General features: G+C 40.0%; 1 protein-coding gene across 2 annotated transcripts in view; it reads right to left on the reverse strand.

Annotated features, from left to right (window-relative positions):
* Window positions 1-21857, reverse strand: part of ppp2r3b (protein phosphatase 2, regulatory subunit B'', beta) — a 66548-nt gene that overhangs the window by 43256 nt on the left and 1435 nt on the right. The window contains exons 1-2 of one of the 2 annotated variants that reach the window (XM_034186352.1): window positions 11532-11628; window positions 2182-2544 (exon numbers count right to left, since the gene is read on the reverse strand). In XM_034186352.1, coding sequence (XP_034042243.1) covers window positions 2182-2526 — 345 coding nt within the window. In that variant the 5' untranslated portion in view covers window positions 2527-2544; window positions 11532-11628. Of the gene's footprint in view, window positions 1-2181; window positions 2545-11531; window positions 11629-21857 lie in introns of those variants that run through there. The other variant, XM_034186353.1, reaches the window with a different exon arrangement.

Genomic DNA, 21857 nt, shown 5'->3' on the forward strand with positions numbered 1-21857 from the left:
ACTCATAGCCTTTGCATATTAGTTTGTACGTGCATAGTGTAAATACATGATCAACCACCATACACCTTAGAGCCACACTTTTAGAATAAATTCTGGAGGATTATTTTGCTGCCACACCTCATCTCACTGGCAGAATTCTCAGTATCCAATGCCAACAGAAGGGAACCAAGGCTATCTATATCAGAGTCGGACCAGCTGCTCCATCCTGCATGAGCATGGCATTAAACAAATTTTTTATATAATCCTTTGAAGGATGCATCTGTACACAGGAATTCATATTGTTGTCTATAAATAGTTGCAGTACTTTACAGAATCCCTTTAATGTCGAGTAACACAGCGTGGCCACCTGCCATGACACATCACGGCAGAGCAGCCTCGCTGTCCGGCAGTCATAGAGGATTTGTACGTGACGTCAGCATTCCCCCTGAGAACATGGGCTTTTTTCCATAAGGAACAATGGCGCTTCACTTTGCAACCTCACATCATGGTAATGCGGAAGGGATCACACACATTAGTGAGGTGCAATAGCTTTGAACATGGCTGTGTGTTATTTATAGTGTGTGTATTTGTGTGTGAGACTCATAATTACACTTAAAGTGTAGGGGACACGATATGTAATTTTTTTTTGACTATTTAAGAATAAAATTAAACAACTGTTTGAAATTTATCCTTTCGTGGTGCACAGTTACTGAAGAGATAAATATTCAGATTTTGAATTGTGCGCCACTAAAAACCAGGAACTTCCTGGGGAGTCTCAACACTGGAAAAGAAGGAGGAAGTGATAGCAGCGCTGAATCCATTATCTTAATAGTCCCATTAATTTATGGATTTTTACAGGCTGCTGACCACCCCGTTTCCACCGCGTGGTTTGGGTCGGTGATGCACGTTTTTTTATACGTGTCAGAACGGTTAATTCTCGCTGGCAGAATTCTTTTGATTGGCAGGTGGTACACTTATATTGACGGGCGCGCATGCACAGTGTCTGTGGCTTCTTCAATCCACATGGACGCAAAACTGAGTATTTTCACATTATTTTATTTTATTGTTTTGTGGATCATGGGATAATTTTGTCACGTGCAGACAGAGATGTTATGAGCAGATTAGGCGCTGTGAGTCTTAACTGCCCGCGGTGGAACAAGATGATCCATTCACAGCAGAGACTCGAACCATCAGCCGCAGACACAATTAACAGATTACACCTGTAGTTGACCGTGCCGGTCCCAGATCGGTACAGCAGAGACTTGACCCATCATGGACTTTTCTTCAGCCAGGAAAACGAATTAAATTATTTTCAGATGTTTTCATCAGACTGAAGATGATCTCACTGAAACGGACAGGTAAGACTATAATATTTACTCCTTGTGTGAATGGTTTTATATTTAATAATAACGTGTTACGCTACTAATGTACAGAACACTAACTGTATTCAAGAAGGAAACAACATTTATTTAAATAAAACCAGATATTTTCAGTCCCTCGTGACATCTTTCAGATTTGAAATATATGTACCTGTTTCTCAGAAAAAAAAAAAAAATCATAAATAAAAAATCCACACTTCCTCATCACTTTTTTCTGATGTCACAGATAGTAAAACTATTTTTAAATCAGTTGATTACGACCAAAGAGCTGGCAAAAAAAATAAATAAAAATAAAATAAAATCAAATAAATAAATAAAAATCGGCTGTATTATTTATTTATTTTATAATCACGATTCTGTGTTCTGAACTCTGCCAATATGATCACTGTTGTCAGACTGAAGGTTTTCCTCCAAGGTTTAGTCTTCCTCATTGTGAAATACGGCTCAAAACCATAAGGCTGTGTGCCCCACAGCTTCTTCAGAAACACCTTCAGACTGCACTTAAAAAAAGCTCCACACTTGAAAAAAAAAAATTGTCTGAAAACAGCTCGATGTCCGCCGTGTTTACAATTGATTTGGGCTTGAATCAGCAGGTGCCGTTCCGGTGATGACGTAGCAACAATATGGCCGCAGCTGAGGGCCGAAATAGAGTGCAGACTTCAGACAGCTTCATCTGCGCACGTATCATCGGGTTTTATTGTTCAGGATTTTTTTTAAATATCAACATTTCATCATTTTTAGTGATTATTTGTGCACATTTTTTGGTGTCACCTCCACTTTAAGTGTGATATATTTAATTGAAAACATCAAAATAATAATTTACCTTCTTTGTGCTGACAGACCTGTGTAGTGCTCTGCCATGGGGTCCTGTCATTTTGGCCGTACTGCCACTACCTGAAGGCAGCATTTGGGCAGATGGAAGGCTTGGCGTACAGATTGGTGCAGGCTTCGTCTCTGCCAGGTTCCTTTGGGATCCAACATTGTTGTTCTCGTTGAAAGAACTTTTGTTAACAGCACCCAGACTTTTCAAACCTATGTTATGTCCACTTTTGATAAGGTCGAGATGGTCTTTGAGTACCGACTGAGTAACTGGATCACTCAGCCAGATCAGAAAAAGCTCATCCACCTTCTTTTTAAGTACCGGCTGGAGGACCTGTGGCGATGGCATTTTGGAGAAAATGGTTTCCTGTTGAAGGAGGAGGAGGAAGGTCACTATACATCAGAATTACCTTCAGCTAAGCTCAAATAATAGTGTATGTAGTCTTCACAAGAGCAAATGTTTGTGATAATCAAAAACTATCTCCATCAACAAATATTCACAAAATAACTAAAACTGACAAAGAAAAAAAACCTGAAAGAGAGCTGACCTGAAAGAGATTCAAGAACATGTGGACCTGACCCTGAAATAGACCTGAGCTAATCCAAAAATGCAGCAGAACAGATGAGACACAAAAATAGAAAACAACTGAAGCAACATGACATAGAACCATTTAAACTGCAGATGAGGACAAAAGGAAAAATTTTGAACGATAGTACACTGATTCTCACCCCAGTACACACGATTACATCTGGAAAGTATTCACAGCATTTCCCCTTTTCCACATTTTGTTATGTTACAGCCTTATTCCAAAATGAAGTAAATTCATTTTTTCCTCTCAAAGTTCGACTCACAACACCAAATAATGACAACGTGAAAAAGGGTTTGTTTTTATTTTTTGCAAATTTATTAAAAATAAAAAACTAAGAAATCACATGCACGTAACTCGGTGGTGTCCAAAGTATTACAGAAAGGTCCAAGAGGGTGCAGGTTTTCTTTGCAGCCACTGACTCCAGTCACTGGGATCAGTTCATTAGTTCACTTGGGTTGTGCTCTGACCAGGCATGAAGTCAAAGGAATTGTCTGTAGACCTCTGAGACAGTATTGTTTCCAGGCACAAATTTGGGGAAGGGTACAGAAACATTTCTGCTGCTTTGAAGGTCCCAATAAGCACAGTGGCCTCCATCATCCATAAATAGAAGAAGCTGGGATCCACAAGGACTCTTCCTAGAGCTGGATGCCCGTTTAAGCTGAGCGATCGAGGGAAAAGGGCCTTAGACAGGGAGGTGACCAAGAAGAAGACAGGGGTGTGTCTTACCAAATCATGTCCAATCAACTGAATTTACCTCAGGGAGATTCCAGTTAAGATGTAGAATCATCTCAAGTATGATCAGTGGAAACCGGAGGCACCTGAGCTCAATTTTGAGCTTCATGGCAAAGGTTGTGAATACTTACGTACATGTGATTTCTTAGCTTTTTTATTCTTCATAAATTTGCAAAAATCTAAAATCACATAGTCATTATGGGGTATTGTATGTAGAATTTTGAGGAAAAAAATGAAGTAATGATTATTGTCATAATCATTTAATGTCTGGATTGTTTCTCCATTAGTTGTTACGTACACATACTGCCATCCCCTCATTACCCCATCCCCGTAGAGACGGTGTCTGCTCCCAGACCACCAATAACCAGCAAAAATCTATTTAAGCATAAAAATTCAAAAAGAAAAAATAATATAGCACCTTCAACTGCACCACAGACTAAAACAGTTAAATGTGGTCTATTAAACATTAGGTCTCTCTCGTCTAAGTCCCTGTTGGTAAATGATATAATAATTGATCAACATATTGATTTATTCTGCCTTACAGAAACCTGGTTACAGCAGGATGAATATGTTAGTTTAAATGAGTCAACACCCCCGAGTCACACTAACTGTCAGAATGCTCGTAGCACGGGCCGAGGCGGAGGATTAGCAGCAATCTTCCATTCCAGCTTATTAATTAATCAAAAACCCAGACAGAGCTTTAATTCATTTGAAAGCTTGACTCTTAGTCTTGTCCATCCAAATTGGAAGTCCCAAAAACCAGTTTTATTTGTTATTATCTATCGTCCACCTGGTCGTTACTGTGAGTTTCTCTGTGAATTTTCAGACCTTTTGTCTGACTTAGTGCTTAGCTCAGATAAGATAATTATAGTGGGCGATTTTAACATCCACACAGATGCTGAGAATGACAGCCTCAACACTGCATTTAATCTATTATTAGACTCTATTGGCTTTGCTCAAAATGTAAATGAGTCCACCCACCACTTTAATCATATCTTAGATCTTGTTCTGACTTATGGTATGGAAATAGAAGACTTAACAGTATTCCCTGAAAACTCCCTTCTGTTTTTAGAATTCATCATAGTACAGAAACAGCATTAGTGAAGGTTGCAAATGATCTTCTTATGGCCTCGGACAGTGGACTCATCTCTGTGCTTGTTCTGTTAGACCTCAGTGCTGCTTTTGATACTGTTGACCATAAAATTTTATTACAGAGATTAGAGCATGCCATAGGTATTAAAGGCACTGCGCTGCGGTGGTTTGAATCATATTTGTCTAATAGATTACAATTTGTTCATGTAAATGGGGAATCTTCTTCACAGACTAAAGTTAATTATGGAGTTCCACAAGGTTCTGTGCTAGGACCAATTTTATTCACTTTATACATGCTTCCCTTAGGCAGTATTATTAGACGGTATTGCTTAAATTTTCATTGTTACGCAGATGATACCCAGCTTTATCTATCCATGAAGCCAGAGGACACACACCAATTAGCTAAACTGCGGGATTGTCTTACAGACATAAAGACATGGATGACCTCTAATTTCCTGCTTTTAAACTCAGATAAAACTGAAGTTATTGTACTTGGCCCCACAAATCTTAGAAACATGGTGTCTAACCAGATCCTTACTCTGGATGGCATTACCCTGACCTCTAGTAATACTGTGAGAAATCTTGGAGTCATTTTTGATCAGGATATGTCATTCAAAGCGCATATTAAACAAATATGTAGGACTGCTTTTTTGCATTTACGCAATATCTCTAAAATTAGAAAGGTCTTGTCTCAGAGTGATGCTGAAAAACTAATTCATGCATTTATTTCCTCTAGGCTGGACTATTGTAATTCATTATTATCAGGTTGTCCTAAAAGTTCCCTAAAAAGCCTTCAGTTAATTCAAAATGCTGCAGCTAGAGTACTAACGGGGACTAGAAGGAGAGAGCACATCTCACCCATATTGGCCTCTCTTCATTGGCTTCCTGTTAATTCTAGAATAGAATTTAAAATTCTTCTTCTTACTTATAAGGTTTTGAATAATCAGGTCCCATCTTATCTTAGGGACCTTGTAGTACCATATCACCCCAATAGAGCGCTTCGCTCTCAGACTGCAGGCTTACTTGTAGTTCCTAGGGTTTGTAAGAGTAGAATGGGAGGCAGAGCCTTCAGCTTTCAGGCTCCTCTCCTGTGGAACCAGCTCCCAATTCAGATCAGGGAGACAGACACCCTCTCTACTTTTAAGATTAGGCTTAAAACTTTCCTTTTTGCTAAAGCTTATAGTTAGGGCTGGATCAGGTGACCCTGAACCATCCCTTAGTTATGCTGCTATAGACGTAGACTGCTGGGGGGGTTCCCATGATGCACTGTTTCTTTCTCTTTTTGCTCTGTATGCACCACTCTGCATTTAATCATTAGTGATCGATCTCTGCTCCCCTCCACAGCATGTCTTTTTCCTGGTTCTCTCCCTCAGCCCCAACCAGTCCCAGCAGAAGACTGCCCCTCCCTTTGCCTGGTTCTGCTGGAGGTTTCTTCCTGTTAAAAGGGAGTTTTTCCTTCCCACTGTAGCCAAGTGCTTGCTCACAGGGGGTCGTTTTGACCGTTGGGGTTTTACATAATTATTGTATGGCCTTGCCTTACAATATAAAGCGCCTTGGGGCGACTGTTTGTTGCGATTTGGCGCTATATAAAAAAAAAATTGATTGAATTGATTGATTGACATAATGTCAAAAAAAATGGTAAGAAATGTTGATAGTGTTACCCAAAGCAAAAGATGACACTTTCAAATGTCTTGTTTTGTCCACAGCCCAAACACATTCTGTTTACTGCCAGATATGACTAAAGAAGCTCGTAAAATAAACCAGAAAATATACACTTTAAAGAAGCTGAAATCAAAGAATTTTGATTTGAAAAAAGATGCTTTGTTGATTAATTTAATAGTCCATTATTCATTGAGTAACTGTAGCTCTAGAGCACACTTCAGTTAATTAGCAGTGGGCAGGGCAGAGAGAGTTGGAATACATGCAGGGCAGGTGATCTCCAGGAGCAGGGTTGGTAAGCTTCAATCACAAGTAACTAGTTTCTTGAGTTGCAGCGAAATTCATGCCGATGGCTTCGGCACGAAGCTGCCGATGGAGCAAAAGCACCTCCGTGTTGAAGTCTCACAGGACATGCTGTGACATTCCCACCTCTTCCACAATTTCTCGGATAGTCACACGACTGAAAAGCCACCGAAAGCCGTCTGAATCTTCCGAATGGTGGAAGAGGTGGGTGGGTGAGTCCAGCATGTCTTGTGAGACTTCAACACGGTGGTGCTTTTGCTCCGTCGGCAGCTTCGTGCCGAAGCCATCGGCATGAATTTCGCTGCAACTCTTTTCATGGCCAAATCTTCTGTCACAGTAGAATGTGCCGATAAACTGCTGCTGTCCACCTCTTCCACAATTTTTCGGATAGTCACACGACGGTCCCACATCACCACAGCGTTCACTTTGGAAATGATCTGGTCATTTCAGCATGTTGACGGCCGACTGGAGCGCGGCTCGCTCTCCACCGTTGTGCGGCCGTCTTTAAACCGGTTGTATTGCTCCTTAATCTGTGTGATGCGCATAGGATCGTCACCGAAAGCCGTCTGAATAATCCGAATGGTTTCCACCTGGCTATCGCCCAGTTTCTGGCAAAATTTGATGCAGTCGCGCTGCTCCAGTCGTTCTGCCATTTTTCTTGCAAAGAAAATCAGACGAGAGACTCCAACCATCCTCACACAAAGGCTGCTTACCAGCAAATGATGCAATTGACAGGCGTAAAAAAATTCCCGCATGTGCATGAAGGTTCAAGGTTGGCTCATGCAAGCACACGTGATTCAAATCCATCAGGTTTTTGCAAAAAATAAAAAGGTCGGATACTTTTCTAACAGACCTCGTACAAGGAGAACGGGACATGGATGACCTCGAACTTGGGAACTTCGTTTTGAAAAGCAAACATACAAATTTCCAGTGGCACTGAACTACCCCACTGCCATTAGAGCTGCAATGATTAAGCAACTACAAAATTAATTGCAGGCTATTCCTATAGTCCAGTTTATCTGATTCTTCTTTAATGTGAATTGTTTCATTACTACTTTCTTTATTCCTCTCTGACTATAAACTGGATATCTCTGAGGACAAGCCATCTGGCAACATTATCTTGTGCTTTGGGAAACACTGATCAGCATTTTTCACCATTTTATGGACCAAACAACTAATCCATTCATCAAGAAAATAACTGACAAATTTGATAGATAATGAAAGCAACTGTTACCTTCCTATTTCCAATGTATTCTAATTTATAGAATTATTTGTGGCCACTTCCAGATTCACACAATGGCTTTGAACTTGTCTTTTCTGGAAGTCTTAAACGTATCAAAATTCCAATATGATCCAGGTCAAGTTCTGATATTGTACAGAATATGGAACACCAGCTGAAGACAGAGACAGACAGACAGTTAAAAGGGTTCAGAGACATACTACTCAACCAAAGTAGTGCCTCAGTTGGAAAACCAACCTTACAAAGTAAGATTATCAAGATGAAACTCTCAAAGAATGGACAAAAGGTTGAGAAGTAACATGACACAATTCTACAAACACCTAACAGATATCTACAAGATCCTTATGTGAAGAGCTTCAAGGCACCTCTGGATGAACACAATGAAATCAGTTTAATAAGCGTCTCTTCGTTGTTTAAGAGGACCAGACCATCCCGGTGTCTGTGGTGTGCACACTTTTTCTCACTCACTTCCTGCAAGTTTGAAAGTGACGATCTCTAAAACGTAGCAAATGTGAGTTAGCCATTCAGTGTTTTTGGTTCTAGAGTGGGAAAATACGAGGTCTGTTAGAAAACTATCCAACCTTTTTATTTTTTGCAAAAACCATATGGATTTGAATCACGTGTGATTGTATCAGCCAAGCTTGAACCTTCGTGCGCATGCGTGAGTTTTTTCACGCCTGTCGGTTGCGTCATTCGCCTGTGAGCAGGCTTTGTATGAGCAGTGGTCCACCCCTCTCGTCGGATTTTTATTGCGAATAAAATGTCTGAACGATTTGGAGCTTTGCTGCATCAAATTTTTCCAGAAACTGTGAGAGACCTCCAGGTGGACACCATTCGGAAAATTCAGATGGCTTTCAGGGACGATTTTATGGGGATTACACAGATTAAGGAGTGCTCCAGCCGGTTTAAAGACCGCCCACAGTGGCTGAGAGCGCGCCGCACTCCGAGCGCCGATCGACAGGCTGAAACGACCAGATCATTTCCAAAGTGAAGGCTTTGTTGATCCGGGACGTCGTCTGACTTCCACAGAAATGGCAGAAGACGTGGACATCAGCACTTTTTCGGCACATTCCACTGTTACAGGAGTTTTTGTCATGGAAAGAGAAGCGGAGGAATGCGCCACGGAGCCGCTCATGACGCAGGACAAAAGCACCTCCGTGTTGGTCTCACAGGACGGCTTTCAGACGGCTTTCGGTGGCTTTTCAGTCGTGTGACTATCCGAGAAATTGTGGATGAGCTGGACATGCCAGAACATGTCCTGTGAGGCTTCATCACGGCGTTGCTTTGCGCCACGCAGCTCCGTCCCGACGCGCAAATTTCTCCGCTCCTCTTTCCATGACAAAAACGTTCTCCACACGTCTGTCTCAATGTGCCGAAAAAGTGCTGATGTCCACATCTTCTGCAATTTCTGTGGTAGTCAGACGATGTCCCGGATCAACACAGCGTTCAGTTTGGAAATGAACGGCACATTCCACTGTTACAGGAGTTTTTGTCATGGAAATAGGAGCGGAGAAATTCGTGCGTCGGGATGGAGCCGCATGGCGCAAAGCAACGCCGTGATGAAGCCTCACAGGACATGTTCTGGCATGTCCAGCTCATCCACAATTTCTCGGATAGTCACACGACTGAAAAGCCACCGAAAGCCGTCTGAAAGCCATCTGAAAGCCGTCCTGTGAGACCAACACGGAGGTGGTCTTGTCCCGCGTCATGAGCGGCTCCGTGGCACATCCCTCCGCTTCTCTTTCCATGACAAAATCTCCTGTAACAGTGGAATGTGCCGAAAAAGTGCTGATGTCCATGTCTTCTGCCATTTCTGTGGAAGTCAGACGACATCCCAGATCAACAAAGCCTTCACTTTGGAAATGATCTGGTTGTTTCAGCGGGGTTTGAGCCTGTCAATCGGCACTCGGAGCGCGCCGCGCTCTCAGCCGCTGTGGGTGCTCTTTAAACCGGCTGGAGCACTCAATCTGTGTAATCCCCATAAAATCGTCCCTGAAAGCCATCTGAATTTTCCAAATGGTGTCCACCTGGAGGACTCTCACAGTTTCTGGAAAAATTTGATGCAGCAAAGCTCCAAATCGTTCAGACATTTTATTCGCAATAAAATCCGACGAGAGGGGTGGACCACTGCTCACACAAAGCCTGGTCACAGGCGAATGACGCAACCGACAGGCGTGAAAAAACTCACGCATGCGCACGAAGGTTCAAGCTTGGCTGATGCAATCACACGTGATTCAAATCCATATGGTTTTTGAAAAAAATAAAAAGGTCGGATAGTTTTCTAACAGACCTTGTACGTACTTACTTGTGTAGAAAATGTCAGTGTGTTATGTCTTGCTGTTTAATTGCTGCGGGCATTTATCTCCGACGTGAAAATTTGCCGGTTGTGGCTCACTGAAGCAGCAGCCTTGTGTCCGTACTTGTGAGTAATGTGGACTTTGGGGGTCATCTCAACATCACGAATGGGCATGAATGTGGGGCTTTCACTTTTTATTCGAGAGAAATCTCACCTCCACACTTCATTTTTTGCTCGTAAAACCATATAACGGCGCCTTTCGAAACGAAGTCAATTCTCATTTAATAAGTATAATTTCTATCATTTTGTGTCCAAAACACATTCTCGGGTACAGTGTGTATCATTCTGCATTAGAAGGGCTCCAGCCAGATGCCAGGAATGACCCCAAAGTGACACAGAGTGCCGTGATCCAGAACTGCGCAAAGTGATCCATTTCTGGCAAATTTTTGCACCACATATAATGTGGCTTCACACTTTAAGTAGAAGTGTTACTCCATCCAGACTTTTTCAGCTAAATAACAACCAAATACCCAATACAACAATACACAATTAACAGACATTCAGTTGCATTATAGCTCTGTATAGCGGGACTTTAAAAAGGTGATCCAGAACTGGGCAACCATCTGTACTGTACAAACACACCGTAATACGAACTTCGAGAGGTCTTCAGTTAATTGTACCATGAATAGTTTGGGCTGTTTTAAAACCAATCATGTTGGTACTTTTAATAAAAAAAAACAAACAAAAACAGTTTTATCACACAGGTACTTATGGAATGACTTACCCAATTCTATTAAACTGTTCATAATGAAAGTTGCGTTGAAGAAAGCTGTTAAAGAAACCTACATATCTCAACTTGTAGTCAGTGATCAAGAGCATTTTATGTATTTTTTTAAAAATCATTTTGATAGACTGTTTCTATGTAATCTGAGACTATGTTTTATTACACAGTTTTGCTTTGGAGAATGACTACATTTAAAAGACCTGTCTTTTTTTGTATGCCCTTTTCCCCTTCCGAGGACCACAGTGGAAATAAGTGTTTTATGCTTTCTTGTACTATCCTCAGCAGTTTTTGCTTTATGTACATTTTTGCACATGTTGCCTTTAGTATCAAATCAAATCGAGTCAAACCAAAAAGCTGACACCGGCTGTTCATGCTAGCGTGCACTGTCAAAAGCACAGTTAACGTGAACCGGTAACAGCAGCTGTTTTAAGGCCGAAGAAGGAATCTTAACAATAATTAAAAGTCGCTGTAAGTTAAAGAAGAGCAGCTCACCATCATCAGGAGCAGCGGCAAAACAGCTGCTTCAAAGCACCACGAGCTAACAGCTTCAGCTAGCTAACACCAGCTGCGTACTTACACATGACGCTAACGCTAAAAATACTGAAATAATACTACAAATGTACTTTTATTCACATTTTGACGGCACTCGTGTTTTTACCTGTGATGTTGTCACTGATAACAGAACTTCGATTCGAAGCAGGTGTCGAATACTTCGGACAATTTTTACTGAAACACACACGGTTCACTTTGATCTTTGACTTCCGGTAGTGGCAGACGAAAACAAAATTGTTCTTCTATTTTATTTTTGTCAAAATATATCTACATTTGCATAGAATTTCCGCGAACCTCAGTGATAAATGTTTATATTATAGTTTTTTATATTGTATTTTATTGTTGTGTATTTCATGTATTTCAATAATGCTGGACTAACTTCCTGTTAAATATTGTATTTGATTATATTTTATAGTTTTTTTTTTTATTTTTTATATCAGTAACTTTAGTCTAATTTATTAGCAAATGAATCTATTAGTCTGCTACTCATCTTCAGAAGACCACAATGAAAATAAGTGCCGGCTACTTTTTGTGTTATCCTCAGTAATATTTTATTACAGGCAACTTGCTTTATTTGTATATTTCATTGCCAAATAAAAATCAATCAGTCAATCAATTTGAATAATATGAGACAAATTGTCTAGCGTTTCTTAAAACAGACCCAAAATGAAAATGGAGATATCTTAGTTTTCAGGGTTGTTGTATTTGAGCAATTTGAGTTTTTTATTAATTTTCCACTTATGCTTGTATAAACCTAATAATGTTATCATTTTCCACATGTACAAAGAAGAAGAACAAGTGTAGACCATGAGGCCTGTCGGTGTCGCTGCTTATCCACATATTCTGTAATGTGAAACTGATGAGAGTCCATGTTTCCCCTCGGAGAGGACGAGAGCCCATCACAGTTTACTTCCTGAGCCAAGGTTGGTATCCATTTACTGCTGGCTGGACTGTGATAATGATGTGGGAATGGGCTGGTGGTCTCCCTGAATGATTGCCATCCAGGACCCAAAGTGGTTCCATGGAGTTGTGGATGCGACAAAGTGCTGCACTAGTGCATGTACCCATACTTGAACTGAGATAATGTAGATCAGGGGTGGGTAACTTGTTCCAGAAAGGGCCAAGAGGGTGCAGGTTTTCTTTGCAGCCACTGACTCCACCAGGTGATTTCAATGATTAACTGATTCCATCTGCTCAAAATTATATAAATCAGTGAAATCACCTGGTGGAGTCAGTGGCTGCAAAGAAAACCTGCACCCTCTTGGCCCTTTCTGGAACAAGTTACCCACCCCTGATGTAGATGAAATGTCTTGTCCAAGGACATGGGTAGCATGACCAGGAATTGAACCCAGGTCTGCATATTGTCTCCCAACTCCTCATCTCACTGATGTACTAAGGATGCTAAAGTGCATCTGGATATTACCAAGAAAACCAGAGGGCACCAGCTCAAGTTGGAAAAGCCTGGTGGCAATAGATACCGCTTGATTAGCTTCACACACTGTGCCAACAACATATGGAACAGTCTGCCCATGTAACAGCTGTACTCTCTCTCATCTGTGGTGTGTTTGTGACTCCTCCCACTCACTCCCCTCGGGACACAAACTCACAATCACCAGGATGGGAGGCGGACACTTAGTCCAGTCGGTTAAAACCCGGGTTCTGGCCTGAGTGGCCAAAGAATCCTTTAGCTGTCGTGGGAGTGAGGTCTATTGACTGCCCACATGCACAGTGATTCCTGCCGACCTCCGTCACACCTGCACAGGTCATCGAGGCTCCCAGTGTTCCAGCATTCGAGAGACGATTAGACAAACATTGGTCTGAGTATGGTGTATGTTTTGATCACAAAGCCACTTTAGACTTTTTAGAAATTGGAGCCAACCCACTAGGTCTAGATCTGGCAACAGGAAGAACAGGACCTTCTTCCAGTTGGTACCTGCTCAAGGTATACCATAGACTCAACTCTGTAAAATACAGTGAGTGAATGATCAGCTATCTATCTGTCTATCTATAACCCCAATTCCAATGAAGTTGGGACATTGTGTGAAATGTAAATAAAAACAAAATACAATGATTTGCAGATCCTCTTCAACCTATATTCAATTGAATACACCACAAAGACAAGATATTTAATGTTCAAACTGATAAACTTTATTGTTTTTTGCCTGCAACACATTTCAAAAAAGCTGGGACAGTGGTATGTTTACCACTGTGTTACATCACCTTTCCTTCTAACAACACTCAGTAAGCGTTTGGGAAGTGAGGACACTAATTGTGAGTGTCATGGCTGAGTATAAAAGGAACATCCCCAAAAGGCTCAACTGTTCACAAGCAAAGATGGGGCGAGGATCACCACTTTGTGAACAACTGTGTGAAAAAATAGTCCAACAGTTTAAGAACAATGTTTTTCAACGTTCAATTGCAAGGAATTTAGGGATTCCATCATCTACAGTCCATAATATGATCAGAAGATTCAGAGAATCTGGAGAACTTTCTACACATTAAGCGGCAAGGCCGAAACCCAATGCTGAATGCCCGTGACCTTCGATCCGTCAGGCGGCACTGCATTAAAAACCGACATCATTGTGTAAAGGATCTTACAGCATGGGTTCAGGAACACTTCAGAAAACCATTGTCTGTTAACACAGTTTGTCGCTACATCTACAAGTGCAAGTTAAAACTCTACCATGCAAAGCAAAAGCCACACATCAACAACATCCAGAAACACCGCCGCCTTCTCTGGGCCTGAGCTCAATTGAAATGGACAGACGCAAAGTGGAAAAGTGTGCTGTGGTCTGATGAGTCCACATTTCAAATTGTTTTTGGAAATCATGGACGTCATGCCCTCCAGACAAAAGAGAAAAAAGACCATCCAGATTGTTACCAGTGCAACGTTCAAAAGCCAGCATCTGTGATGGTATGGGGGTGTGTTAGTGCCCATGGCATGGACAACTTACACATCTGTGATGGCACCATCAATGCTGAAAGGTAAAACCAGGTTTTGGAGCAACACATGCTGCCATCCAAGCAACATCTTTTTCAGGGACGTCCCTGCTTATTTCAGCAAGACAATGCCAAGCCACATTCTTCGCGTGTTACAACAGTGTGGCTTTGTAGTAAAAGAGTGCGGGTACTAGACTGGCCTGCCTGCAGTCCAGACCTGTTGCCCATTGAAAATGTGTGGCACATTATGAAGCGCAAAATATGACAACAGAGACCCCGGACTGTTGAACAACTGAAGTCATACATCAAGCAAGAATGGGAAAGAATTCCACCTACAAAGCTTCAACAATTAGTGTCCTCAGTTCCCAAATGCTTATTGAGTGTTGTTAGAAGGAAAGGTGATGTAACACACAGTGTTAAACATACCACTGTCCCAGCTTTTTTGAAATGTGTTGCAGGCATCCATTTCAAAATCAGCAAATATTTGCACAAAAACAAAGTTTATCAGTTTGAACATTAAATATCTTGTCTTTGTGGTGTATTCAATTCAATATATGTTGAAGAGGATTTGCAAATCATTGTATTCTGTTTTTATTTACATTTTACACAGCGTCCCAACTTCATTGGAATTGGAGTTCTATCTATCTATCTATCTATCTATCTATCTATCTATCTATCTATCTATCTATCTATCTATCTATCTATCTATCTATCTATCTATCTATCTATCTATCTATCTATCTATCTATCTATCTATCTATCTATCTATCTATCTATCAGCCACTAATATCTTCAAATATATAAATAAACACTTTAAAACACAAAACATGTTTAATCGTCATGCTTGAATATTTTCCAGATAATGTTTTTATTATGAATGAACAATTCAAAATCCACAAAGATGCCAACAGTGTGCTCACTGTTGTTTGGGTCCGTTGATGTATTTCAGCTGGGAAAAGCATTGGTTTTCACTTAACAGATCATATTTTTAAAAACAAATATGTCAAGTCGAAAAACAAAAAACTTTTTCTTACGGCTTTTAAAAGTAACAAAACAACAAAATTGGTCTACACTTGGAAAACATCTGTCTAGCAGCAGTGTTAAGTTCCATTATTTTTTATTTTGGTACATGAAAACCATTGCCCTCTACATGTGCTCGAAGCGCCTGTAGCCCTTTTTGTTAAGAGCAAATTACCAGCGGTTGCGTGGTTGTGAAAAATATTTTCATGATTGCTTCCCTTGATAACACCAGTAAGTAAAATCTGAAACATTCAAAGTTGTCTGAGGCGCAGAACATAATCACAAAGCTCTTTGTTCTTTGGAACGGCGAGCCGAGATTTCACGTATTTCACGGCCTAATCAATATCCGAAATGAGAAAAGAAAAAGCAAGGGTCTCGAAACTTTAAACTTTGCAACTTTTCAAAGAGTAATTACAGTGTACAAATAGGATTTTACCCAAAGCAGTGTGCATGTTGTTGTGTATTTTTTTTATTTTATAAAAATGCCTTGAAGGACATTTCAAAGGTTTGGCCGTGTCTGAAACCACAGGGGGACGGCTGGTTAGCGCGGGAAAGCGTTCGTGTGTGCAGCTCGGCTTCACTGCTGTCAGCTACGCTACATAGATGCTCTGTGAAGTCAGCAATAAGCAATCTGCTCTAATAAGGAGCCTGAATAAAGTGAAACGTGTGTTGCAGCTCTGCGCTGTAGAGAGTAATCTGGACCGCACTGCAGTCCGTGCAAACACCGTAACAGGTAATAAACAGACTGTGATTTATTAAAAGGTTTATGCAAGATAAAATGAAACTTTGGAAAATCTGATTGTTGAATAAACATATTCAATACTTGTGTCAAATATTCCAAAACATGCTTCGGCATTAATATTGTCAGATTTTTGACAAAGAGGAAAAATACTCAAAATAGAGAAGTTTAATAAAAGTCAGTAATGGCCAACCACTAGAGGGCCCCGAACAAATACAAGTGGAATTCTAATTTTGAAATATACTTTCTTGTATTTTAACCAAATCAAATGGCCTGCATTTATACAGCGCTTTCCCACCTGCATCAGACTTTACAATAATGCCTCCCATTCACCTTGATGTGAGGGTGCTGCCATTCACCCTTTTCAGGTTTCAAATCCCGCAAAACCTCGGAGAGGTCGCCGCGCTGCGAGATCTCAGTAACATTGAGAACTGCATTGAGACGCTCTGATCACGCTGCACTTTAACTGCTGCACACGGACAACACTATTAACATTGCAACATAAAACTGTTTTTATATTGTGCCTAAAGCTCTCATGAATTTATTCTCTGGGTTTATAGACATTGTTATTGCGTTTATTTTATGTAAACATGCGAGAATCACAGGCTGTCTCTCCATTATTTTCAATGGGAGCTGCTGTGAGCTTTGCTCGCTTCCTGATCATGTCGTTCTGGGAGAAAGTGAAGTTTGCTCTTTAACGTCTTGATGATTGTCCTTTACAACACTGTTTGTCCTCTTTGTTCCAGACTAATATATATAATATGTCTGAAATTCGGTTTGTGTTTATTAAATTCCACGCAGATTAAACATAGCAGACACGGATTATTTGTTATAATTGTTTTAGCAAGTTTTCAGGGTATCATGCAGCAGTCTGTTATTAATGTGATGAAAAGCATAAAAAAATTACATTTTTGTAGTATGATATTCATTTCCATTTGTCATCATGTGGATTCTCTGTGTTGTTTTGACAGCAGTGACTCTGTGGCGCGAAAGGGATTATGGGATACACGAAAACCCTGAATACAAGGAGCAACTAGGGGATTAAGGACCTTGCCCAAGGATCCTTAGTGATTTTTCAGTCAGGCTGGGATTTGAACTGAGGATCCTCTGGTCTCAAGACCCACACTTAACCACCAGACCATCACCCCCCCCCCCCCCCCCCCCGCCCGTATTAAGATAAGATATTCCATGATTGTTTCTCACTCTTTTACTAGACTGGTGAAAAAGGTGTGAATGTATATCTATTCCTCCGCCATTAAGAAAATTCAAGAGTAGAACAAGCCAAGAGCTCCGCCCACCACTCCTGAGACTGGCCTATGGTTCCATGGTGGTGTCCATGCATATAACAAATATAAATTTCATGCAAGTGCACAATGAAGGCTTAGCAGATGATTGTGGAAAATTCTCTGAAAGTTAGAACAAATATTGGACACGTGTAGCGTGTAGTGAAAAGCAGTATCCCGGGAGACAGTCCAGTGTTGTAACTTTGAAAAGTTACTTTTTTAGTTACTTTTTTAGTTGCTTGATAGTTACTTTATGCAGTTACTTCATTAGCAGCTTTATGGAATTACTTTATTAGAAGCTGCCAAAAACTTGCAACTAATAAGTAACGTAACTAATAAGGTAACTAGTAATCTAACTTGGTTACTCTTAAGATTGAGCAATCAGCAAAGTAACTAATCAGCAAAGTAACTAATAGTTACTTTTCTGAGTACTATATCTTAAAAATAACCAAGTTAGATTATGAGTTACTTTATTAATTACATTCAGCTGCTGCTGACAAAAACAAAAAACCCCAAACATTTTTAGTTTAATGGAGCTGCCCTGAAAAAATTATGGTGTCTAGTTTAGGCCATATGTAACCTTTTCACCAAATTTTGTGATTATTAGTTCTTTATTTTTTGAGTGATCCAAGTTCAAACAGACACAATGTTATTGGTAGTTCTAATTAAACATTGTAAAATATAAAATATCAAGTACTGAATAATTGCTATTATTCAGTATTATTCAGCTATCCCATTTACAGTAGACTGGTGACAAAAACAAACACAGATACTGAGTTTCTAAATTAGCTAAATTTTTATGGAAATACAGTAAAAAAAAAATGAAAATATTACATATGGCCTCTTTAAAATGTAGAAAAGCATTAGTTCAAATTTTCTTTACAAAAAACCAAACCAAAACAAAAAACAACTAAATAAATAACAATGAATGTCTTAAAAAAAAATCTGCCCTCAGAGCATTCCCCCATTATTTAAAAGGTGAAGAGTATTTATGCTTTAAATTATAATTCCTTATGTATAATGGTAATTTGATAAATTGATCAAGTATATCTTTAAGGAAAATGGCAAATTTGTAAATAAAAGATGTTTTGATTTTGGACTGATGAGATTGTGATTTGAAGTGAGAGTAGAGAGCAGGTTGATTCTGGAGTGGTGGAGATATGCTCCGGAGAGAAGGGGAATGAAAGTCATTAGGAGCAAGAGGGAGTACATGTGTGTGATAGAGAGGAAGGATAGAAAAAATAAATATTTTATTATTATATTTTAGTAATTTTTTTTCAGAGACCAAACCATGAATTGTTGGAAAATCAGGATAATGTATGAGTGATATCTCAGATGATTTGAGTTGCCACAGCTGATCCTCTACAGTGACCCAGAAATGTCATTTAGAGGTGTTCTTTTTGTTCTGTATCTACTTTTTGCCCCTGACCATCTGCACATGTCTTCCAAAGCTAAAAAGAAAGAATGGTTTCCAATAATAGCCAGAAATTACTGAAATAACTGCTACTATCAAGCAGCAATTTTCTAAGAATGCTGCTGTATCTGAGTTTTTGCACGAGGAATCACTTTCATCTGGGTCTTAAACATTTTGTATTTGATATGGCCTTCAAATGAACTGTGGTATGAAATGCTGAACCTCACGTTCCGCCTTCTAAAAAGGCCCTGGGAAGTGATGAGCCTTCTCGCGGCTCTTTCATGGCGACACTGTAAGCACGATGCGCTGGTTTTACTCCTTAAGAAAAAATCACAGTGAGGGAATCAAACCGTCTTCAGTCAACATTTAGATTCCTAATACGCTTTGTGAAACGGAGCTGCGGAGGAGGAGAGTTCTTTTATTAGAGACATCAGTTACGCTCTGAAGTTTGCTCCATCCATCAGAGATGACTATAAAAGAGAAACAATGCCTTTGCCTATCGAGGATTTCTCTCTCATCACGTTTTAATGAAAGCAAGCTTAGCCGTACGTATTGAACTGGAGAGCTTAGCAGGAAAACCTGTTTGAGAACACACCAGACAAAAAGCCTCACATATTGTATAAATATGGTGCCTTAGAGTAAATTCTTCAACAGTGATATCAACTTTCCCCCAAAACTAGTAAAAATGCACAACTGGTAACTTGGGGGCAAAATATGGCCATCGCCTTTCAGGGTTAGTTAACTTTTTTACAACTTCAGTCAGGCTGAAACACTACCTGAGCTACCTACAGTGCATCTGGAAAGTATTCACAGTGCTTTTCCACATTTTTGTTATGTTACAGCTTTATTTCAAAATTCTGCACACAACACCCCATAATGACAATGTGAAAAAAGTTTTTTTTGTGCAAATTTTTTAAAAACAATAATCATTTAAAAAAAACTAAGAAATCACGTGTACATAAGTATTCACAGCCTTTGCCATTTAGCTAAAAATTGAGCTCAGGTGCATCCTGTTTCCACTGATTATCTTTGAGATGTTTCTACAGCTTAATTGGAGTCCACCTGGGGTAAATTCAGTTGATTGGACATGATTTGGAAAGACAAACACACCTGTCTACATATAAGGTCCCACAGTTGACAGTCCATGTTAGAGCACAAACCAAGCATGAAGTCAAAGGAATTGTCTCTAGACCTCCGAGACAGGATTGTGTCGAGGCACAAATCTGGAGAAGGGTACAGAAACATTTCTGCTGCTTTGAAGGTCCCAATGAGGACAGTGGCCTCCATCATCTGTAAATGGAAGAAGTTCAGATCCACCAGGACTCTTCCTAGAGCTGGCTGCCCGTCTAAACTGAGCAATCGGGTGTGGGAGAAGGGCCTTAGTCAGGGAGGTGACCAAGAACCTGATGGTCACTCTGTCAGATCTCCAGCATTCTTCTGTAGAGAGAGGAGAACCTTCCAGAAGGACAATCTTCTCTGCAGCAATCCACCAATCAGGCCTGTATGGTAGAGTGGCCAGATGGAAGCCACTCCTTAGTAAAAGGCACATGACAGCCCACCTGGAGTTTGTCAAAAGTCACCTGAAGGACTCTCACACCATGAGAAACAAAGTTCTCTGGTCTGAGGTGACAAAGATTGAACTGTTTGGTGTGAATGCCAGGCATTATGTTTGGAGGAAACCAGGCACCATCCCCGCAGTGAAGCGTGGTGGTGGCAGCATCATGCTGTGGGGATATTTTTCAGCAGCAGGAGGATTGAGGGAAAGATGAATGCAGCAGTGTACAGAGACATCCTGGATGAAAACCTGCTGGACTGATTAAAATCTTTTTTCTTTTTTTTCTCTAGAGTGAAAAGATAAACCCTAAAACATCTAAATATAGAACCCTATTTGAAAAAAACCTATAATTCACCTTTAATTAATTCAGCCAGCCCTTACATAAATTTGTCAATAATAAAATATTAGTAACAATGATTGAAAGCGTGCGCTCACCTGATATTGTCTGTAGACATGTTTGTGTGTTAATCTGCAAGATATTTAAAAAAACAAAAGAAATCAATAAATTATGACAAAATTTTGTAGAAAAATTTGGTTCCTGTCCTTAGAGGTGTACCACATGGAACAGTCATCGGACCTCATCTTTTTCCATTATATAAATGCATCCACAAAGTAACCAGCACTACCAGAACCTTTGCAGTCTTCACAAAAGTGAAAACCAAGTTAAGTCTGATATTAAAATTATGGTGAACATTTCTAAAACTCAAACGCAATAGCCTAACTCCTACTGCGACTAAAATGATTATCTGCGACATGAAAGTTGCAGTTATTACAGTTATGTTTATCCCAAGTAAAGCAGGCTTTTTGTTGCACATGTGAGAGCTGCTTTGAAGGGGTCAGAAATTGCACTTTTTCAGGAAACTAAGTCGCCATGTTTTGTAAACTCAGGTTTCAAAGATTGTTGCCACAAAGTATCATAGACTGAGGCGATGCATCCTAAAAAATAAAAAAATGTGTTCATTTGCCTTCTAAGAAATGTTCCATTTCTATGCCTGTAACTTTAAATGGAAATAATCTGCAGTTTGCTACAGGCTTTCTCTTTTGGAGGGGTTGGTATGTGGGTGCTCAGTGGGCGTGTCTCGAGACATGGACTTATGTGATGGAACCCTACAATGACTTGTTTTGTGTCTAGGTTTTGATTATTGAATTGAATTGAATTATAACAAGAGCACTCTAATATGCAAATTCATAGTCTCTGAAGATTCTTCAACCATAAAAGGAGAAAGTAAATCAAAGTTGTTTTCATACAATATGACCCCTTTAAGGGCAAATAAAATTAGCCGTAAATGCACTCATATTTATAGAAAATATGTAAAAAAAAAAAAAAAATCTTATTAAACCATAGACTGATTCTTTGTTGTTATTGTTTTTAAATTAAATGCTTAATTGTTGAATTCACGTTAATTTTAAAGCAATATGTCGTCTGGCACTGACCCTGCATGGAGTGCAGAAAAATTGCCTCTAGAGGGCGCACTCCACCT

This window comes from Thalassophryne amazonica, chromosome 14 (assembly GCF_902500255.1).
Source record: "Thalassophryne amazonica chromosome 14, fThaAma1.1, whole genome shotgun sequence".
Classification (NCBI taxonomy): Eukaryota; Metazoa; Chordata; class Actinopteri; order Batrachoidiformes; family Batrachoididae; genus Thalassophryne; species Thalassophryne amazonica.